Source organism: Micromys minutus (assembly GCF_963924665.1).
Source record: "Micromys minutus genome assembly, chromosome: 4".
Lineage (NCBI taxonomy): Eukaryota > Metazoa > Chordata > Mammalia > Rodentia > Muridae > Micromys > Micromys minutus.
The window spans coordinates 21562564-21582335 of NC_137973.1; the positions used below are offsets into that span (position 1 = coordinate 21562564).

Sequence of the window (19772 nt, forward strand, 5' to 3'; positions counted from 1 at the left end):
ACCGCATGGTGGCTCACAACCATCTGTAATGGGATCTGATGCCCTCTTCTGGTGTGTCTGAAGACAGCGACAGTGTACTCATATAGATGAAGTAAATAAATATTTAAAAAACATTCTAAACATTCAAAACACTGACCCTTAATCTGCACTAGCACCTTGATAGGATTTAGAGTTTGTGTAGAAATAAACCTCTGGGCATGTCTTCCAGGGAGTTACTTGAGGTAATATCGGTGGCATTATTTCATGGGCTAGGGCCTCCCTCCCTCTGGAAGAGGGGAAGTGAGCTGAGTTGCCTTGAGAGTTGCTGCCATGACTCCTCTGTGCTGATGGGCTGGACTCTCAAACTGTGAGCCAGAATGTCTGCCAGCTTGCTTTGGTCAGGTACGTCATCACAGAAAAAAGAAAAAACCTAATACGAGTAGTACACAAATTGTATACAGGAACCCTGCAACAGCTGAGCTCACCTGAAGGAACACTAGCCACCTAAATCATTCTCTTAAAGAGAGCACTAGTAGATTCTTAAAAAGTAGTGTAGAGTGAAGTTCTGGGTGTGAGGTGAAGTTGGAAAGGACTAAACAGGAAAAGTAGAGATCTCTGACTGTGGACACTTTTAAGTACACAGATGCCATCGGTGATAAAATGGACGGCCTCCAGTCAACAGTGTTAGTGCCTCATGGCCAGGGTTGACTCAGAAAGCAGCAATCCTTCAAGAAGCAGAGCTCTTGCCATTATGTAGAAAAGTGCACCACCTCAGTGAAGTGGCATAAGGTTCTGAAAAGAGACTAGCAGCTTGGTGGTACAAAATAATTCCATGTCTGAGATGGATGACTCATAACACTCAGAAGTCAGTGTGTCAACTTGTCTATTTGGGGGTGTTATATCTCCTAAGTACAATATACCCTCACAGTGTACAAAATTTCCAATGTGCCTTCTTCATTCCTATAATGTCAGTTTTCAGGGGGTTTTTTGTGTGCTCACTTATAGAGTGCTACATAGCTTAGTAAATCATTGAATATATGCTACTGTATTTAGTTCTATATTTTACAAGGAATGCTTCAGAAATAATTAGTTTGTTCATAACTAACACCAAATCCCCACTTCACATTTTTATGTTACTGATACTCAATTCAAACTTAAAATGGCAAATCTCAACTCTACTGAAGCTATAGGTCAATACTGAAGTATTTAATACATTTAAAAGTAATTTTCAATTGGCCTATAATTGATGTTTCTTAAAATTGTTAAATAAATGTCATATGCATTTTTAGTACTTTTACATGATACAAAATCAGACTATTAGATTTTAAAAAATTATGAAAGACTGCTCATCCAAACCTTGGGAACTTCTCTTTTGATACTAGTTCAAAAGAATGCAAAACTTTTAGAGGGGGGGGAGAGAGAGAGAGAGAGAGAGAGAGAGAGAGAGAGAGAGAGAGAGAGAGAATGAATCATGATGCCTATGGAGAGCAGGAGATCCCTGGAATCCCTTGGAGCTAGAGTTACAGGTTATCTGTGGGCTGCTGACATGGGCTGCTGGGACCCACAGGCAAGTCCTCACTACAGAGCAGCAAGAGCTCTTAACTGCTGAGCCATCTCTTTAATCCCAAACTGAACGTTAAAACCTAAATTCAATTTAGAACTTAGCATAACAATGTGTTATTTCACAAAGTATTCAATAAATGTTTTAAGGCATATGCTTAATGATGTGCAGGACACAGAAGAACTGCAGAAGTGTCTCTTCTTACTTTGGCTAAAAGGGACAGTGCATAAGGGAAGAGGTCTCGGCCAGCATGTCTGTAAGGACCCTTCAAGTGCTCTACAGTCTACAGCAGATCCCACTCTGCTGCTCCTATGAGCAAGCTGTTCCCACTTGTCTATTAAACGGTCTGGTGTAGACTATGGTCCCACTCTCTCTAGCAGAGTCTAGTCTTACCTCTCTCTCTTGGTGACTATCCTTGTTTTCCTGTCTCTTGCCCAGTCAGCCCTGCAATGAAATCTTTACACTGTAGCGAGAAACTTGCTTTGCCCCCTACCCTCCACCCCCCTGCCTCTGTTCCGCAGGGTCAGAAGCCCAGGCTCCCTCCTAACTCACAATCCTTCTGCCTTCCGTTGTCTCCCCTGAATTAGGATTTAAAGTGTGTAACACCATGTTCAGCTCAGTTACAACCTTCTGAAATGTGAATTTGATTGTGACAGATTTATACCGTTTTGTGGCTGCACTGCCTTTTACACACGCTAGTTCCTTAGCATGGCTTTCAGACTTCGCAGGGTCTACTTACCCCTCTAGTGTCACATACACTTTAGGCTCCCACCTCTAACACTCAAATTCATATATCCATCATTCATTCGTTCATTCTCTCTCTCTCTCTTTCTCTCTCTCTCTCTCTCTCTCTCTCTCTCTCTCTCTCTCTCTCTCTCACACACACACACACACACACACACACACACACACTTTGGCAGGTGAACTGTAAATAATATGGTCTTTATACCTCCTTTACTTAGATCCTCTACAGGTACTTTTTGAGGGAAGTATTCCTTATCCTTCTCCATCTGCCTAGCTTATCTTTTAGCTCTTGGTTTGATCAGCAGCTCCTCAGGCTGATCAATATTTCCTCCTACCACATATCAGCATGCTCTATTTGACCAAGTCTATCATACCCAAAAACTGTTCTACACACACAAAAGCAAACAACAGCCCAAATAGCACAAGCAAGGATGTAAAACGCAGTGACTCTGAAAGTGGAACAGCTCTCCTTCCCCAGGACTACAAACTTGATTATAGGACAGCTCTGACGAAACTGAGCGGTCACCCACCAAACCTTTATAAAATGCACACCTCTATTACACACCAAGTATCTCTGCCAGGATTGGAAATATGGAAATGGATGAAAATTCTTGCCCCTCGCTGAAATTATAGCCAAGTCACAAAGACTTGGGGAACAGCCACACAATGCCAGTGACTCTGTCTGAGCACCCGGGCTCCTCCGCCCGTGGTAAAATAAAGCAGAGAGACACAAAGGTCTCTAACAAGTTCCTACTCAACCGGTGCTCTGTCATTTAAGTCCTAATGACTGTGGGTTAGAACTCCCTAAGTTTAATAGGAAGTTTTGATAGTTTGCTATATGTATGTAATTTCTAAAGAGTCCAGAGCTGGGAAACACCTAAACTATGCACTTTGTTTTGGACATTCCACAGAGAAAATTTCCTTTCCACTATATCTACTGAAGTAATTTCCCTAACGTGATAATTAAGCTGAACTGACAAGAAGCTTCAACAATGTGGAATTTGTGTTTGCTTCTCTTTAAGTCAAGCTACAACTTGCAAATATCTAGTTACTATTTAAGAAGCAAGGTCACAAGATCCATCATATTTCTTTTTTGCTCTCCATTTCTGTTGTTTTTGGGTCAGTCTCAGGTTGTCCGGTCTGGCCCTGAATTTATTCTGTAGCAGAGACAGACCTGACCCTGAGCCCCTAAGCAGAGGGTTAACAATTTATGCTCTTAGGTAACTGTTAACAGATCCATTGTAAATAAGATTGAGACAGCTCAAACATCAAGAGTAACTTGACATCTGTGAAGACTTACTGAGAAAATAACTATCTTCGCTGAGGGGCTGAAGAGGCCCATATCAGCTCACTGCCTGGCTCTAGGTACAGATACAGGAATGCCTGTAGCGCTGGTGCCCTTCTAGTCTGAGCATGCTCTCACAACCTCTACAGAACTGTGAATGCTGAGGATGGCATCTCAGAACAAAACACTGTTGGAATTGAGAAACCAAAACACCAACTTGACGGTTTTACTGTCTTATTGCTTGTGACACAGTGACACCAGCTGGCCAACCAAATCATTGCAACTCAGTATTTTTTTAGTTCATGTGAGACTTTACAATTTTAAAGTGATTTTGTGTGTCACACAAGCTAGAGTTATGACAGAGAAAGGAGCCTCAGTTGAGGAAATGCCTACATGAGATCCATATGTAAGGCATTTTTCTCAACTGTGATCAATGGGGGAGGGCCTAGCCTATTGTGGGTGGTGTCATCCCTGGGCTGATTGACCTGGGTTCTATAAGAAAGCAGGATGAGCAAGCCAGGGGAAGCAAGCCAGTAAGCAACATCCCTCCACGGCCTCTGCATCAGCTCCTGCCTCCAGGTTCCTGCCCTGTGTGAGTTCCAATCCTGACTTCCTTTGGTGATGAACAGCAATGTGGAAATGTAAACTGAATAAACCCTTTCCTCCCCATCTTGCTTCTTGGTCATGGAGCTTCAGGGCAGCAAAGCACCCTGACAAAGCCAGTTTAAGTACATTATTGCCTCTTCAGAGGCATTGCCACTGATAAAGTACATGCCCAATATGGAGAGGGCTCCGAGACAAACATCTTTGTTCTTTCTGTGCCTTCTAAGATGAAGTGAAATGACATTATAGGACAATACCCAAAAGGAGAATTTGATACTAATGAAGAATTTGCAGATATGCAAGTTATTTAACTAGCTTTGACTGCATAAGTAAAGAACTTCCTATAAGCAATACTCTCAGGCAAGACTCTGAAGACCCATTAAAGGATTTAATGTAAAAAGTAAACTTGAGGAAGTACACTGAAGTAATGACCTGCCAGATATCCAGGTTGGAATTGGTAGTTTTGTCAATTTCATTATTACAGTGAGGTAGTATGGTACTGTTTCAAGAACAGACCAAGAAATAAAGCAGAGCTCAAAACTAAAACCATGTGTGAATAGCTTAGCTTAATATTAATAGCAAAAGCTATTAGTGAAAGAAAAGTACCCCATTGATTTAAAAATTTATAATATTTTTAATTTAATATATATTGTACTTTAAAAAGCATAAAGTCTCACATAAAATCAGATTTATTAATATGATGGAATTAGTTCTGCCTCCCAGCCCCATGCTCCCAGAAATAGGACTCAGACTCAAATAATATTTACAAATACCTTGGCCATAAAGCTAGGCTCTCCTCTGACTAGATCATAACTAAAGATACCCATCTATTTTAACTACATTCTGCCACATGGCTGGTTACCTGTGCTCAGGCCCCATGCACCAGTCTCATCACATCTTCCTGGCCAATCTCACGCCTGCCTCTCCCAGAATCCTTTCTGTCTCCCGATGTCCCATCTCTATTTCCTGCCTAAGCCACAGCCATAGATATTCTCTCTACATTAATATATAATTACAAAACTGTGCATAACAAACTGTAAGACGGTGCACATGTTTGATATATACACACTGTGAAATAATTAAAATTAACATGTTAATTTTATATATATATATATATATATAACCTTACTTAGCTGTGTGCATGTGTGTATGTATGTGTGTGTGTCCTGAAATGCCCCAAATCTCAGCAAATTTCAAGTATATAGCACACTATTAACCATGCTATGCACTGTCTTCAGAACATACACAAAATCTAAAACTGCCACCTTGACCAGCACCTGCCCATCAACCCTCCCATTCTTTTTCTATGATTTTGGGGTTTTTGAAGATAACAAAAAGAGACTCTCACTACAAAAATGAGATCATACATACATCCTTTCTGTATCTGACTTGCCACAGACAGTTGTTTTCCAGGTTAACTCATGCTGTAACAAAGATTAAACCATGCTTTAACAAAGGTTAACCCATGCTATAAACATAGGTAAAACTCCTCATTCATTCTCACACTCTCCCTAGCCATCTCTCCCTTGGTGTTGAGACAAAGTATCAATCACAGTGCAGCCTACACTGGCCTAAAACTAAGTCTCAAGCATCAGTTCTCAGAATATTTACCACAATGCCGGGTCATGGTTTCCTTGTTTTAGTGTGCCCCCCCCCCCACCGTGTGTGTGTGTGTGTGTGTGTGTGTGTGTGTGTGTGTGTGTGTGTGTGTGTGTGTGGTGTGTGTGTGTGTGTGTGTGTGTGTGTGTGTGTGTGTAAATATATGCATGTGTGTTTGTGTATATATATTTGTTTTTTGCACCTATTCAACCTAATAGATACCTAGGTTGTTTCTTTATCTTGGCTACTAGAAATGACCGTATGAAATAACTAGAAAAACTAGAAGTAACAACTTTTTAAATACACACTCTGAAATGAGACTGTCTCTTTTCTACTTCAACTATCTGTTTTCAGTTTTTTAAGGAATCTCAATACTGTTTTTCTTTTTTTTAAAATAGCTGTTTATCTCCATTGGTTTATTTATTTAACTGCTTTGGAAGGATTAGGAATGTGGCCTTCTGAAGGAAGTGTCACTGTGGTGGGCTCAGGGTGGGCTCAGCCACTGTCCAGCACCATGCCTGCCTGCCTGCTGCCACACTCCTTCCACACTTTGAGCCCAGTAAACCTTTCTGTGGGTTGCCTTGCTCTTGGTATCTATTAGCACAGCAACAGAAAAGCAACTAAAACATTCACAACTGTGTTTAAAGGTTTTCCACAATGCCCAAATGACTGAATATACATTTCTACAAATTACTTAGGAAAAGATTCACACCCAATTAAAACACTGGCACTAGAAAAGTCACTTCACAAAAGAATGGTGGTCCAACTGCTCAATATCATTAATCATCAGAGAAATAGATAACAGGTTATCACTCTACCTCTGTAAGAATGGCTAAGGTGGAATTGTACATCAAATATGAGGAACTATCTAAGATGCTGAAAACTAGAATTCTCAATCACCACTAGTGAAACTGTCAACATCTGTGACCTGTGTACTTCTGTTCCTTCAGAAGTTGACTTACAACAAACATCTGCACAGATGTGGAAAAGGCAATTTTATTCATAATGGACAAGGACTAGACACATCCTAATTATCCACTGGTCAAAAACAGATTACAGAAAATTGTAATACAATTTAAAGAACAAAATAGCAGTGAGTTCACAAAATCCAAACTGTACAATCCCCTTATAATTAAAGTAATAGTAAAAAGCAGTCCACTAGCTAGGCATGCTTGCACATCTTGTATTTGGGGACTGAGGAAGGGGGTCACAAGTTTGAGGACAACTTATGTACATAAGAAGATCTGTCTCAAAACAACCAAACCAACCAAACAAACAAACAAGTAAATTATCTAGACAGGTTTGCATTAGTAGCAGACCCCTGGAAAGGGGGACGCATACTGCCCAGCAGCAGGCAATGAGGGGATGGTCTGAGTTCCTGGAAACTTTCTGAGTCTTATTCAGCAATGGCTTCATAGACTATACATTTCACACTAGAGCTTTCCTTAAGTATAAGCCAGACTCTAACAACAAGAAGTTTAAGAAAAAGAATAGGGTGTGGTGACTTTTGTAACACTGAATCTAACTTCAATTTTTTACTTAACTCTTGGCACTGGGGATGTTGAGTGAACACACTCCACCACTGAGAGAATTCCTAACGTCCTCTAAATGTAGTGCATTTTCATTGAATACAGGTCTTCTGCTTTCATTAGATCTTCTTGTTGTTCATTTCTGTTAAGACAGCATCTTACTCTGTAGCCCATGCTGGCCTATAACTTACTATGTAAATAAGCTAGCCTAGAACTTGCAGCAATCCTCCTGCATCTGCTCCCAAGCACTGAGATGGTTCACCTTCAGATAGGCTTTAAGGACATCAATTCTCTTGCAGTGGGTATTTTTTTCATTGCTGTATCTAAAGTGCCTTGTGTAATACATAGCAGATACTTAATAAATATTCACAGAACAAATGTGCTAAAGTAGTTATCAAAATTTGGAAGAAAAATGATTAAAATGTTAGTATAATGAGTATTTGTGCTAATAAATATTTATTAAGTAATTGGTAGCAGGTGGTGACAGTAACTTGGGTTTCCTTATTATGTAGGTTTATCTTAGAGACAAAAGATTTCACTGTATGCTCAGAATCCAAGTCTTCCTTCAATTACCCTATTTTGTACTACACGTGCTCAGAAGCAAAGTACTTGACGAGTAAAATAAATAAATAGTGTGCATGTGGCCTGTCTCCAGTGAGATTTGTGCTGCCATTTATGCTGAAACTGAGGCTTCTGAGAGACATGAATGGCTTCCTCATGAGACTAATTAATTCTCTCAAGAGCACACTGTTATAAACTATTTAGCTCTTCTGTCTTCTCTCCCTTCCACATGCACTCCAAGGTAGCACATCTCTCCATGTGATGTTATCTGTCAGGTTACCAAAATCTTGAACTTCCCTGCCTCTACAACTGTGAATTAAATAAGTTTCTTTTCTTTATAAATTATTCACTCCCAAGTATTCTGTCCTGGCAGAAGAAAACACTAAGATAAATCTCAGGTTTGAAGACAATCACAGAGAGCAATCTAAAATAGTAGTTCCCAACTAGAAGATTCAACCCAGCCTTACAGACACTGAGCGATGTATGAAGACGAACTGCTCAGGAGAAAAGGTGCCAGCCCCAAAACTGAGAAAAAATATCACAAAGAAACCACTCTTAAATAGGAAGCAGAAGCATACCGGAACTATAAAATAATGTTAGAACTTTTCAACCACTAGTTTTTCAACACACACACACACACACACACACACAGACAGAGAGAGAGAGAGAGAGAGAGAGAGAGAGAGAGAGAGGGAGAGAGGCATGCTCTGTACATTTAATCCCAAAATCCAGGAGGCAGAAAAAAGCATCTCTGTGAGTTCCAGGCCAGCCAGGGCTACATGGTGACATCCTGTCTAAGCAAGCAAGCAAATAGCATAAACAAACAGAACTACCCTTTTAAGACCACAGAAACCATATTTTTAATTAAAGCTGTACACGGGTATCAAATGTCATTAGAAGGATGTTTAATCTCAGAAATAAAAAGTATCACTATCATTCCTGACTTTCAGGATTATTAATAAGATATTAATCTTATAGTTAATATCCTAGTAAAAGTAAATATTTTTTGAAACACTATCAAGGATACACTGTTAGAAATGACACAGCTGAAATTTGAACCCATTATTATTTCCACTCTCATATTGTTTCACTAGAATGCATTAAACTGAATTCAGAGGCAGAGCAAAATTAATTGAACTAGGATAGGGTTGTAGCTCAGTGGTAGAAACTACGCTTACCATTCGCAAGGTCCCAGCCTCGATCCCAGCACATATGCATGCAAAAAATACACCTCAAATTTCAATTTCTTTCTGAGTTAATTGTGCTACTTTTGGGGTGTTAACTGCTGTGGTGGTTCCAATGAGACATGTCCCACATAGGCTCATGTATTTGAACACTGGGTCCCCAGTTGATGGCACTGTTTGAATGGGTTACAGAACCTTTATGAGGCACAACCTGGAGATGGGCTTTGAGAGTTTATAGCCTCAGTATACTTTCTAATCTAAATTTATACTTCCTGTGTGTGTGGATAGAAATTTGACCAGCCAGTTTCCTGCTTCGACCTCTGCGCCAGGACTCCCTACCCACTGTGGACTATCTTTCTGGAACCATAGCCAAAATAATCTATCTTTTCCATGAGCCCCTTCTGGGCATGGTACTTTTATCAGAGCAACCCAAAATAACAAAACAATAGAAAAATAAAAAACAGCCTCTTAGAAATTATGTACTTTAAAAGAAAAACATGATGCTACATTTTAAAGCATGTATTAATATTTATAAATATTTTTAAAAGTAAAAATGTATATTTAATTTTATTATGAAAGTAAAATTAAAACTATATAAAATTATGTGCAAAAACTGCAAGATACATTCTGATTAATGACATCAATTTTTAGGGATTTTTTTGGTAGGTTGTCTATTAGTGAGATAAATAACAAAGCATATGGCCCTAGAGCTTACTTAACCTTGACAAATCAGAGCCACACCTAGCCAATATTCCTCATAACAACCTCAGATTATTGGTAAAACTTTGCTATAATTTTTTGCATTAAGAAAAAGTAAAGTGTTCTTACCCTGTTATAGCCATGTTCATGGGCATCGTCAACTTCTCCATTACTCGTTACTGGAATTTCTGCTGCAGAATTTTTGGGAGACTCTTGAGCCATGGCAGACACCTAAATTTGAAGAAAAAAAAAAGTTTTGTTTTTTTTTTTTTTTAAACAGAAGAGAATAAGTCATACTACTGTGAAACCATAAAAGGCACATTTTTTAAGACTTATTTACATACACTTACTATCTACCAATCTAACATTTTTATGACTTGATATATTATCCACATATTATTTTATACATATTCACCATTATGGCAATACAATAAAATAAATGTACTTAGATTCTTTCTTTACACTCAATCTAAATTTCTTGGTTTACAGAAAAGTTACAGGGGTTGGAGAGATGGCTCAGTGGTTAAGAGCACTGACTGTTCTTCCAGAGGTCCTGAGTTCAATTCCCATCAACCACATGGTGGCTCACAACCATCTATAATGGGATCAGACGCCCTCTTCTGGTGTGTCTGAAGACAGCTACAGTGTACTTATAAATAAAGTAAATAAATTTTTAAAAAACAAAGAAAAGTTTTTAAAAAAAAAAAACAAAAAACAAACAGCAAGCCATCCTCCTTGCCTCTTAGAATTATGGTAGATCACCACTCAAATAGTAGAAATACTTCAGAAAGCCATGCTTGGTGTATAACTTATTCCAAAGGATCTACTTGTCCTATTTAATGGACTTCAAAATAAGCAAGCTTCTGTCTACAGAAAAAAAATTTCTAAATATAACAAAAGTTTTAAATATGTGAACCAGAAGAACTGAAGTTTTATCCTCTAGTTCAGAAAGCAGAGCAGTAGTTAAAAAAACATACTCCTTAATTTTATAACCCTATAAGTATAACTTTTCAGAGATGAAACAATAATAGAATATCAATTATTACTGTTAAAAGTTGTACTTCAGCAATGATTTTAAGGTTTTTCTGACAAATTAATGTGAGAATTTTATACAGAGCCTTAAAAATTACTTTCGCCAACTTTAAATTTTTAAACCCTTTAAAGTAAACCAAGTTTATTCAACTTTCCATTGATAATTAATGACTGTCTTTCCTCCTCACTGTTTGTTAGTCTCTGATGTCCTTTAAAGTGTTACTTATTCTTTATATTTTAACAAGGATAGCCACTAAAATAATGACCCTGGGATAAGTACTTGTCAGGGACAGATCAGTAACTTCCAATGGACATCTTTTACTGCGGATACCTGAGTCTAGCTACTGTCTCACTTACACTGTGGTTACCAAACCCATAATGAGCAACTAATTATAACTATGTGTATACATGTACAGTTAACCTATAGACCTAAATCAAAAATGTAATTAAAAAACTTATTAGCAAGACTCTGGATTTGATCATTAACACCGGAAAAAGAAAATCACTGAGTATTCTCTGAAAGAATTTTTTAGAAAGAGATTACAAAAACAAAAACAAACAAAAAACTTCTGGGCTTAGCTGGTTGGTCCTTTAGTCCCAGCACGCGGGAGGCAGAAGCAGGTGGTTCTCTAAGTTCCAAGGCCAGTCTGGTTTACAAGGTATGTTCCAGGACTCCCAGAGCTGCACAGATACCCTGTCTTGAAAAATCAAACCAAAAAACCCTATTGAGCTCTCAACTGCAAGAGTCCTGTTTTCTAGGACATCACCAACCTAAAGGAGCTTATCCTCAGTTGTCCAGTTGCGTGGAAGTTGCTGACGCAACTTGAACTGGAGGGAAACTCCATGAAAATATCCTTGAGAGGCTATTGCCTCTTTCCACCTACAACCAGCTCATCGTTTCTCTCATCGCTCACCAAAGACGACGGTTCCTCCCAAACATCTACTCTGCACCTTCCCATATGTGCACACCAGCATCAATCACCTACAGCTGACCCCCGTCTATTAAAGCACAGATGGCCCTGAGCAATAAATAACCAATCCAATGATGGAATGACCCAGCTCCAGCCTCTAATGTTGTCTGACCCCTTAAACAGCAGGAAAAGGATTCCTCTATGCTTTGCTTATCAAATGACCTTCATGGTAACCCAACATTCACAGATGTCACCCAAAGGCCTAAACTTCCTGCTGTCTCCCAAGTTGTGGCAGCATAGCTTCCTTTCCCCAATCAGCATGAACAGACTACTCAGAGACAATAGCCCTTATGCTCTGACTGTACTTTGAAGCATACATCTGGAAACATGGGTGGTATGACTGTGATATGGTGGGACCTCAGGCCTAGTTAGAATCCACTCATCATCATGTGGCATCATTTGGCCAACAAATGGTGTTTTACACAGAAAAAGAACAGAAAAGTCCATCTGCCTGTCTCTCTCTATCTCTATGCATATATCTGTACACATAAATCCCACAGAATCTCAAATACAAAATCTGGATAATCTCCTTACTTTTGGCTGAGAACATGCAGAAAGAGCTGGCCTTTCTAAATTAATGGAAAGTTAAGAAAAGGAGGAAGAGAAAGAGAATCCAGGAAAGGACATATCTACTAAGGTCACCTCAAATTCTGTCTACCTACATCTCCAACCCATAAATTTTGTTGGAATTGAAAGACCCAAAGAAACACAACCAAAAAGAAAAGGTCTAGATAGAAGAATCACAACCAAGAAACAGTTTGTAATGCAAGCCCTGTTGAGAAAATTACCCACTAAACAAAGGAAATATCCGAGGAAAAACTAACAGACTGGACTCTCCATATCTCAATGTTCCTACCTCAGTCACTGTTCTATTGCTGTGAAGAGACACCATGACCAAAGCATGTCTTAGAAATGTAATTAGGGTCTTGCTTACAGTTGCACAGGGTTAGCTATTGTTAGCACATTGGGGACCATGGCAACACAGAAGCAGACATGGAGCTAGAAAGTATGAGACCTACACCCTGACTACAGTCAGAGAAACACTGGACCTGATATGGGCTTCTGAAACCTCAATGTCCAGCCCCAGTGAGACACTTCCTCTCACGAGGCTATACTTCCTAATCTTTCTAATCCTTTCCAAAAGTTCCACTCCACCACAGTTCACAAGAATACAAGCCAAAACATAAAACCAAGAAAATTCCAAGAAAAAAAAATATCCCCAGGGAAATCTAATCTAGTCTGAGATGTTGAAACTAATGAAGACCTAGAAGCTACTGTTTTCGATTAAAATGAACACTTATTGCTGCTATTGTGGTTCCTCTTTCCTGTTGTTTGCTTGTGTGAGGTGAAACAAGAGCTCCCAGACCTCAGACTGAGGATGATTTCTAAGTATCTTCGGCCATCTCCAAGTGCTGGGATAACAGGCATGCGCTATGATACCTGACCAAAAATGAACATTTTCAATATTGAAAGTCTCAGTGACAGGAAAAAGAAAAAAAGCAAAACAAAAGGCGAGTCCCTGGGATGGGTGACCACTCAGTGGCAGACAGAGAATTTGCCCACTGTGATAGTTAACTTGACTGGTAGTCAATCCTCTGGGCATGTGCTCAAGAGTTTATCTAGATTAGGTGAACTGAGCCAAGCATGAGAAAGCTGATCACCACTCTTGAGCTGAAAAGGATAAAATGAGCTGAGCAATGGTCACTCTGCCTCCTGACCACAGACACAGGGTGGCCAGCACTGTCACTCCTTCCACCACAGTGAACACCTCCTTGAAAAATACGCCAAAATAAACCCAATCTTATTGGATTGTTGATGTTTATTTTTATGGTATCCACACTGACTGAGGCTGATTCCTCAAGCTTCTGATATGATATCACTAAATTCAGAGCAAAAATAAATGTTTAGTACAATACAACATAGCATTTCTACTATTGAAATATCGTAACATAAATAACTTGAGCACATATAATAGAAAATATTTAGGAACCACTAAGTTCTGTGTTACCTTTGCTTTAAAAACATGTTTATTTAGTTGTAAATTTAAAGAATCATTTCTATTTTTTATCTATGTGTAGTTCTGTGTGCATGTGTGCCACACATAGATGGTACCCATGGAGGCCTAAAGAAAGAATCAGATCACCTGGGTCTGGAATTACGGGTAGCTTTTGGCCATCTATTGTGGGTACTGAGAACTGAACTCAGCAAATGTTAATCAATGAGCCATCTCTCCAGACCCTAATTTTAAATTCATACTGTTAAAACTTAAGAAATAATAGCTGGCTTACAAACTCTTTAAACTTTGATAATTAACTTCTGCAGGCCAGCATATTTGCTGTCTACCACCGCTGAATTAACTCCTGGTAAGAGAAAGAGTAGATGGCACATACTACTAGAGTTACAATGGTTGTGAGCCCCAAATTTGGGCCTTCTGCAAGAACAACAGTGCTTGTAGCCAATGAGCCATGTCTCCAACTACAGGAACTAGATTCTTGAGTTCTTTCAATGGAATAAAGTTAGGGCATATAATTAATACACTTTTATAGTGTACAGCAAGGCCTCAGAAAGCCATGGATTCTCAGCCTGGGGAGTTTTTAACCATTCCAGGGAGATGACAATTAGTGATGCGCCACTGAGGTGCCCTATGGACGGCCAGGAACCTTAATGCTGCACTTTCAGCCGGAACTTTGCTTCTCCTTGAGCCAGAGTGTGTAGAACTTCATACTGGACAGATTATAAAGCTGCCTTGTTCAACATGACAGATAGCATTACAGTTGCATTACAAAGGCCACAACACAGGCTTACAAAACCAAGTGTTACCCAATGTTCAAAGTAACTGTATTCGTAAAATGGGTGCATTTTGTACTTAAAGTTTACATTAAAAACTGCCTATTTAGCTTAATTTTAAAAAGAACAACATAAAATCCTCCCAAAAATGTGCTGACAACAAACAAAACCCAATAAAATCATATTAGGAAAGTATTCAGTAATAATACTAGTTAATGCATAACTATCCAATAACCTTGTAAGTCTAGTCTTAAGAATTATACCTAAGGAAAGAAAATACATATGTTTATTAGAGCCAAGTATAAGAGCATTCATTAGCAGCTTTATCCTAATAGCCAAGAACTAAACAATCCAAATATTGATCAAAAAAGATGGTAGTGCAGTCATATAAAAGCATATTGCATAGTAATAAGACAGTATAAACTTTTATAAATGACAGACCTAATTTTCCAAAACAAGAGTCAAAGAGTAAATATTATATGACTGAGTCAAAAAGAAATAATAGTAGTAGTAGTAATAATAATAAAGAAAGAAGGCAGTATCATTGGTATGAGTGAAAGAATCCTGAGTTATATCATTGGAATAGTCAAATATTTCTTACATGCAAAAACTAAAATGGGCTGGAGAGATGGCTCACTAGTTTAAGGTATATAACGCTCTCACAGAAGACCTAAACTCAGTTCCCAGGACCCACACTGGGCAGCTTACAAGCGCCTGTAACTTCAGCTACAGGGGACTCTGATGCCCTCTTCAGCCTTAGCACAGCACTATACATAGACACAGCTTAAAAATAAATTAAATAAAAACAATTAAACCCTGCAGTTTATCAACACGAAAACCTCCAAGCTTGGCATATTAATCAATGCTTACCAATTGGGAGGCAGAGGCAGGCAACTCTCTGTGAGTAAGAGGCCAGCCTTAACTGTATAGTAAGTATTAGGCTGGCTAGGGCTTTACAGTGACACCTTTAAAACAATAGTAACAACAGAAACTAAAATCCCCAAAAGCTATTTAAAAAATAAAAATGCATGCAAGTCACAGACTGGAAAGAAAAAGTCACTCTGTATATGTTTGAGTGTGTGTTCATCCGTGTGTGCATAATATCTATTTTACACTGAAGCCTTTACACACATGCACACACACACACACACACACACACACACACACACACACACAAATTAAAACAAATATCCTCACTTGTATATATTTTTTCATGGCATCTTTACTCATAAAACCTCCAAAATAAAACAAAATGCCTACCAATAGTTTAATGAATAGAATAAATTGTAGTCTATCCATACCATGGAATATTCCTTACTAATCAAAAGCAGTAACCAAGTGATAAACACACACCATTCCTGATTAATCTCATAATACGTTGAGTAAAAAAGCTGAACAAGCATGAAAATTACATGTTCTAAGAGTTCATTACACAGAATTCTAGAAAAACTATTCTGTCAGGAGAGCAGTGGCTGCCCAGGAGAGTGGTGGTGCATGGTAAGTTGATGCGAAAGGGCATAAGAAAGTTTGGGTGAGAGCAAGTTCTGTTCCGTGACTATGAATAGAGACTGCCAACCTTATGCATTTGTCAAAACTCACTGGGCTTTACATCTGAAACAGGTGTATTTTAGGTGTATTCACAATTCAATAATCTGATGATTTATTTTGGGGAAACAAGGTTTTTGAAAGTCACATTTCACCATTTTTTTCCTTTCAGAATTGTTTTATTAAGCCATAAATGTACAACAGCTTCTTAATTCTACATATATGCTTACCTTTTCTTAAAAGGAAAAACCCTATGTTTTATTATACCATGATTCTAACAGCTTTCAAAACTTTGAAAGAATGGTTTCATGGATCACCTGAAACAAATATAAATTTATCAAGGAAGGAATACTTCTATACTCTTACAAATAAATACTAGAAACAAACAAGAGTCTAAAAGAAAAGCTGTTTCAAAGGCTTTCTTTTTAACAATCCTTCCTCCATAGTAAGGTAAGGTTATTAAACAGTCCAGGCCATTTAAAAGCTCTAGTGTCTTCAGCCTTCTCACTCCGTATCTGTGCATAACTGAGATAAGGGTTTCCTCGGCACTGCTGGTTTGTTGGCTTGTTTGTTGTTTTGTTTGTTTGTTTTTGCCTTGTTTCTTTGATGCTTTTTATTTGTTTTTTGAGTTTTTGGAGACAGTATTTCTGTGTCCTGGAACTCACTACTCACTGAATTCAGAGAGAGAAACTTCAGAGAGACTGGTCTGTCTCTGGGAACTTCAGGCATGCAGTCATTGCCCAGCAAGCACTGTAATTTTAATAACCTAAAGCTGTTCTGTTTCGCAGGCTCTTACCCCCTCCAATTTATATAGCGAAGCCCAGAGCAAAGAGCAAGAAGCTCCATATTGGCTCCTCCCACCAGATCTCTCTCTCACACACACACACACACACACACACACACACACACACACACACACACACACACACACTCCCTCCACTGCCTCAGGATCACAGTTTCCTCTATCAGGCATTCCCTCCATGGTCCCTCTAGCATCAAGGTTTCCAATCTTCACTGGATCACTGTAGAAGGCTGCAGGTTATAGTTTCCAAAATCATTGCAATTTTCACTTCTGTCGTTTTCTCCTCTATGGTTGTCATAAGCACTGCCCAAACCTGGTTGTCATATCCCAGTTCTCCCCCATATCCCCCTCTTCCTCCTCCATAATCAGGTCAGCCTCTGTAATGGCCCCTTCAGGGGTACGTCCGTGCCATTATAGCCATCCCCAAATCTATTCACACTTCTATATCCATCATTTCCTGCGTTCCCCACAAACACACACAGATTGCCTCCTGGTCTTGGTCCAAAACTGCCCAGCCACCACAAAACTCCCAAAACCTCCGCCTCCACTCCTAGAACCTGAGACGTCCTGCATTGCTTGCCTAGGTGATGCTTTTCTCTCTTCCGCATTATGACCACTGATGGTATATTTTCCAAAACAATTTATTCACAGGATCATGGTCATAAATGTAGCAAAGTCAAGGCCCCTCTTCCTTCCCGACTGCCTATCAGTAATTATTTCAATATCAATTTCTCCAGATTCTTCAAAGTAATCTATAAGGTGGTGTTCCTCAGGGTCTTCCCTAACCCCACCATCAAACAGCTTCTTTAGTTACAAGAGATTCAAGTTTCCCAGACTCCTCTCTTAATATGAAATGTTTTACTCAACTACTCTCCCATCTATTACATGAGGCTTTGCAGTCAAGGCAGCTTCAACCTCGGCCAAGGATGAGAAAGCTACAGAATCAAACCCTACTTATTACCTTTTGCTCTCAGGGTACCTCATACTCAGTCTGTGAACTTTCCCCGATGCTCCTAGTCACTTCTTAAACCTTCTGTGGTTTCAAACTAATAACGAGTTTATAGAATGATTCCTTTTCTGCTTCCTCTCCAAACAGTTTTTAAAGTTTTCTCCATTACAGACTCAGTTGCTTCAGGCAGGTTTACAGCAGTTGAAGATGGGAAAGACTTCCAAACACAGGCAAGGCCGCCATGATGCTGTCGTGAGAATTTCCAGTTTAAGAAACTGTGCTGCTGGGAGCACGTGCACACAAGGGCTCCCCAAACAACACAGTGCCCAGAGCCTCTCTCCGTCCCAAGTCACTGTTCCCTTCCCTGTTTCTTGTTCTGTTTTTCTGCGTAGCCCTGGCTGTCCTGGAACTCCCTCTGTAGACCAGGCTGGTACTGAACTCAGAGATCTGCCTGCCTCTGCCACCTAGTTTCTGAGATTAAAGATGTGGACCATGTCCAGCTCCCATCTCACCATTTTGTAATAGCAAAGGAATTATTTTTCCTGTCCAAACTCCACCCACAGTAAGGTATGTGGTGTCACTCTGATCACTGTGCCCACCTATAAAGGACTGATTTGTAGCTCTACAACCCTGCAGCAAAAGAGGTTTGTCAACTTACAAAATGTTTCAGCAATAAAAAGAAAATAACAACTATCCTCTACCACTACAAAAAGGGCTGCAGCAGCCTAAGTGACACAAACACCCCGTTCAATACAGAACCTGAGAATCCAAAGTAACGCCTCCAAGTGAGCATCTAACACGGAAACAGCAAAATAATGGCAGTGCTTGAGATGCACTCAATCAGAGGAAGGAATCCCTACTACCCATCTCAGATCTCTGACACTGCAATGAAGGCATAACTGGTTTGCCAAGTCAGGCTTCAGACAGGGTTATGGATTTCCCATTTGTTCATTTGTTTGGTGGGCCAGCTGCGGTTCCCTCTCGGTGTATGTTCTCATATATAATAAATAAATAAATCTTTAAAAAAAAAAAGCTTTAGGAAGCTTCATCCTTTTTCTGAGTAGCTGAGTGGGAGTGGCCCCAGACTCAACAGCAGATGAATGGAAGGTCCTCCAGCATCTTTAGGTATGTTTCTGAGGTAACTCTGAAGTGGTTTATCAACTCCCCAGAGACCAGATGCTATGAAGCTCGATTCCTAGCTTAAAGGCTCCTTACTCTAACACCAGAGGCCACTGCTAAAGCGACCTTATTTCCTGAAGGCCAGACTGAACTAAGAGCATTACATGAATTATTTCACTCAATACTCACAGCTGCCCGTAAGATAACAGTGATGTCTCAACTTACAGTGAGGACACTGAGGGCTACACAGGTTATAGAATTAAATTAAATGATGCACATGTTCCTGCAAATGAAGCTCTGAAAGAAGAACTAACAATGAGTTCTAACTGTGTGTCAGATGCTCTTCTATGTGTATTTCACACGAGAAGTGGCTGAATTCTCTCTGCTTCATGTATGTCAACACATATAACTATCTTTGGGCCTCAGGACCATTATTTCTGTTTTTAGGAAACCCACTGAGGTCAACTAGCCATTGATGAACTAGGATTCAAACCCAGTATTCACAATATACCATTTCTTCAAGGATGGCTGAAATTAAATGATGAATTAAAATTATCGAACCAAGTACATCAACAATGCCAAGGTTAAGGAACTCAGCACACAGCCTGGTGTGTAAACGCTTCAGACTAGCAGGCTGAAGTTAGCATCTATTTACTCTTTCTCAGAAGGGCAACCACTGCAGTGGCAGCAGAAGAGGACACACGCCCATGCCTTCAATGGTCCAAGCAGCTCTCTAGCAAGCTTTCCAGACACAACGAACATAGTATGGATCCAGAAAACAACCTAGCGTGTCCCCCGCTCACTTTTCCAACTGCTTCTCAGA

At 39.5% G+C, this 19772-nt stretch overlaps 1 protein-coding gene across 6 annotated transcripts in view; it reads right to left on the minus strand.

Moving 5' to 3' along the window:
* ARFIP1 (ARF interacting protein 1) overlaps positions 1–19772 on the minus strand; it is a 79564-nt gene that overhangs the window by 41879 nt on the left and 17913 nt on the right. For all 6 annotated transcript variants that reach the window (XM_080915651.1, XM_080915654.1, XM_080915650.1 and 3 more), the window contains exon 2: positions 9874–9975. In XM_080915651.1, the coding sequence (XP_080771777.1) occupies positions 9874–9966 (93 nt within the window). In that variant the 5' untranslated portion in view covers positions 9967–9975. The remainder of the gene's footprint in view (positions 1–9873; positions 9976–19772) is intronic.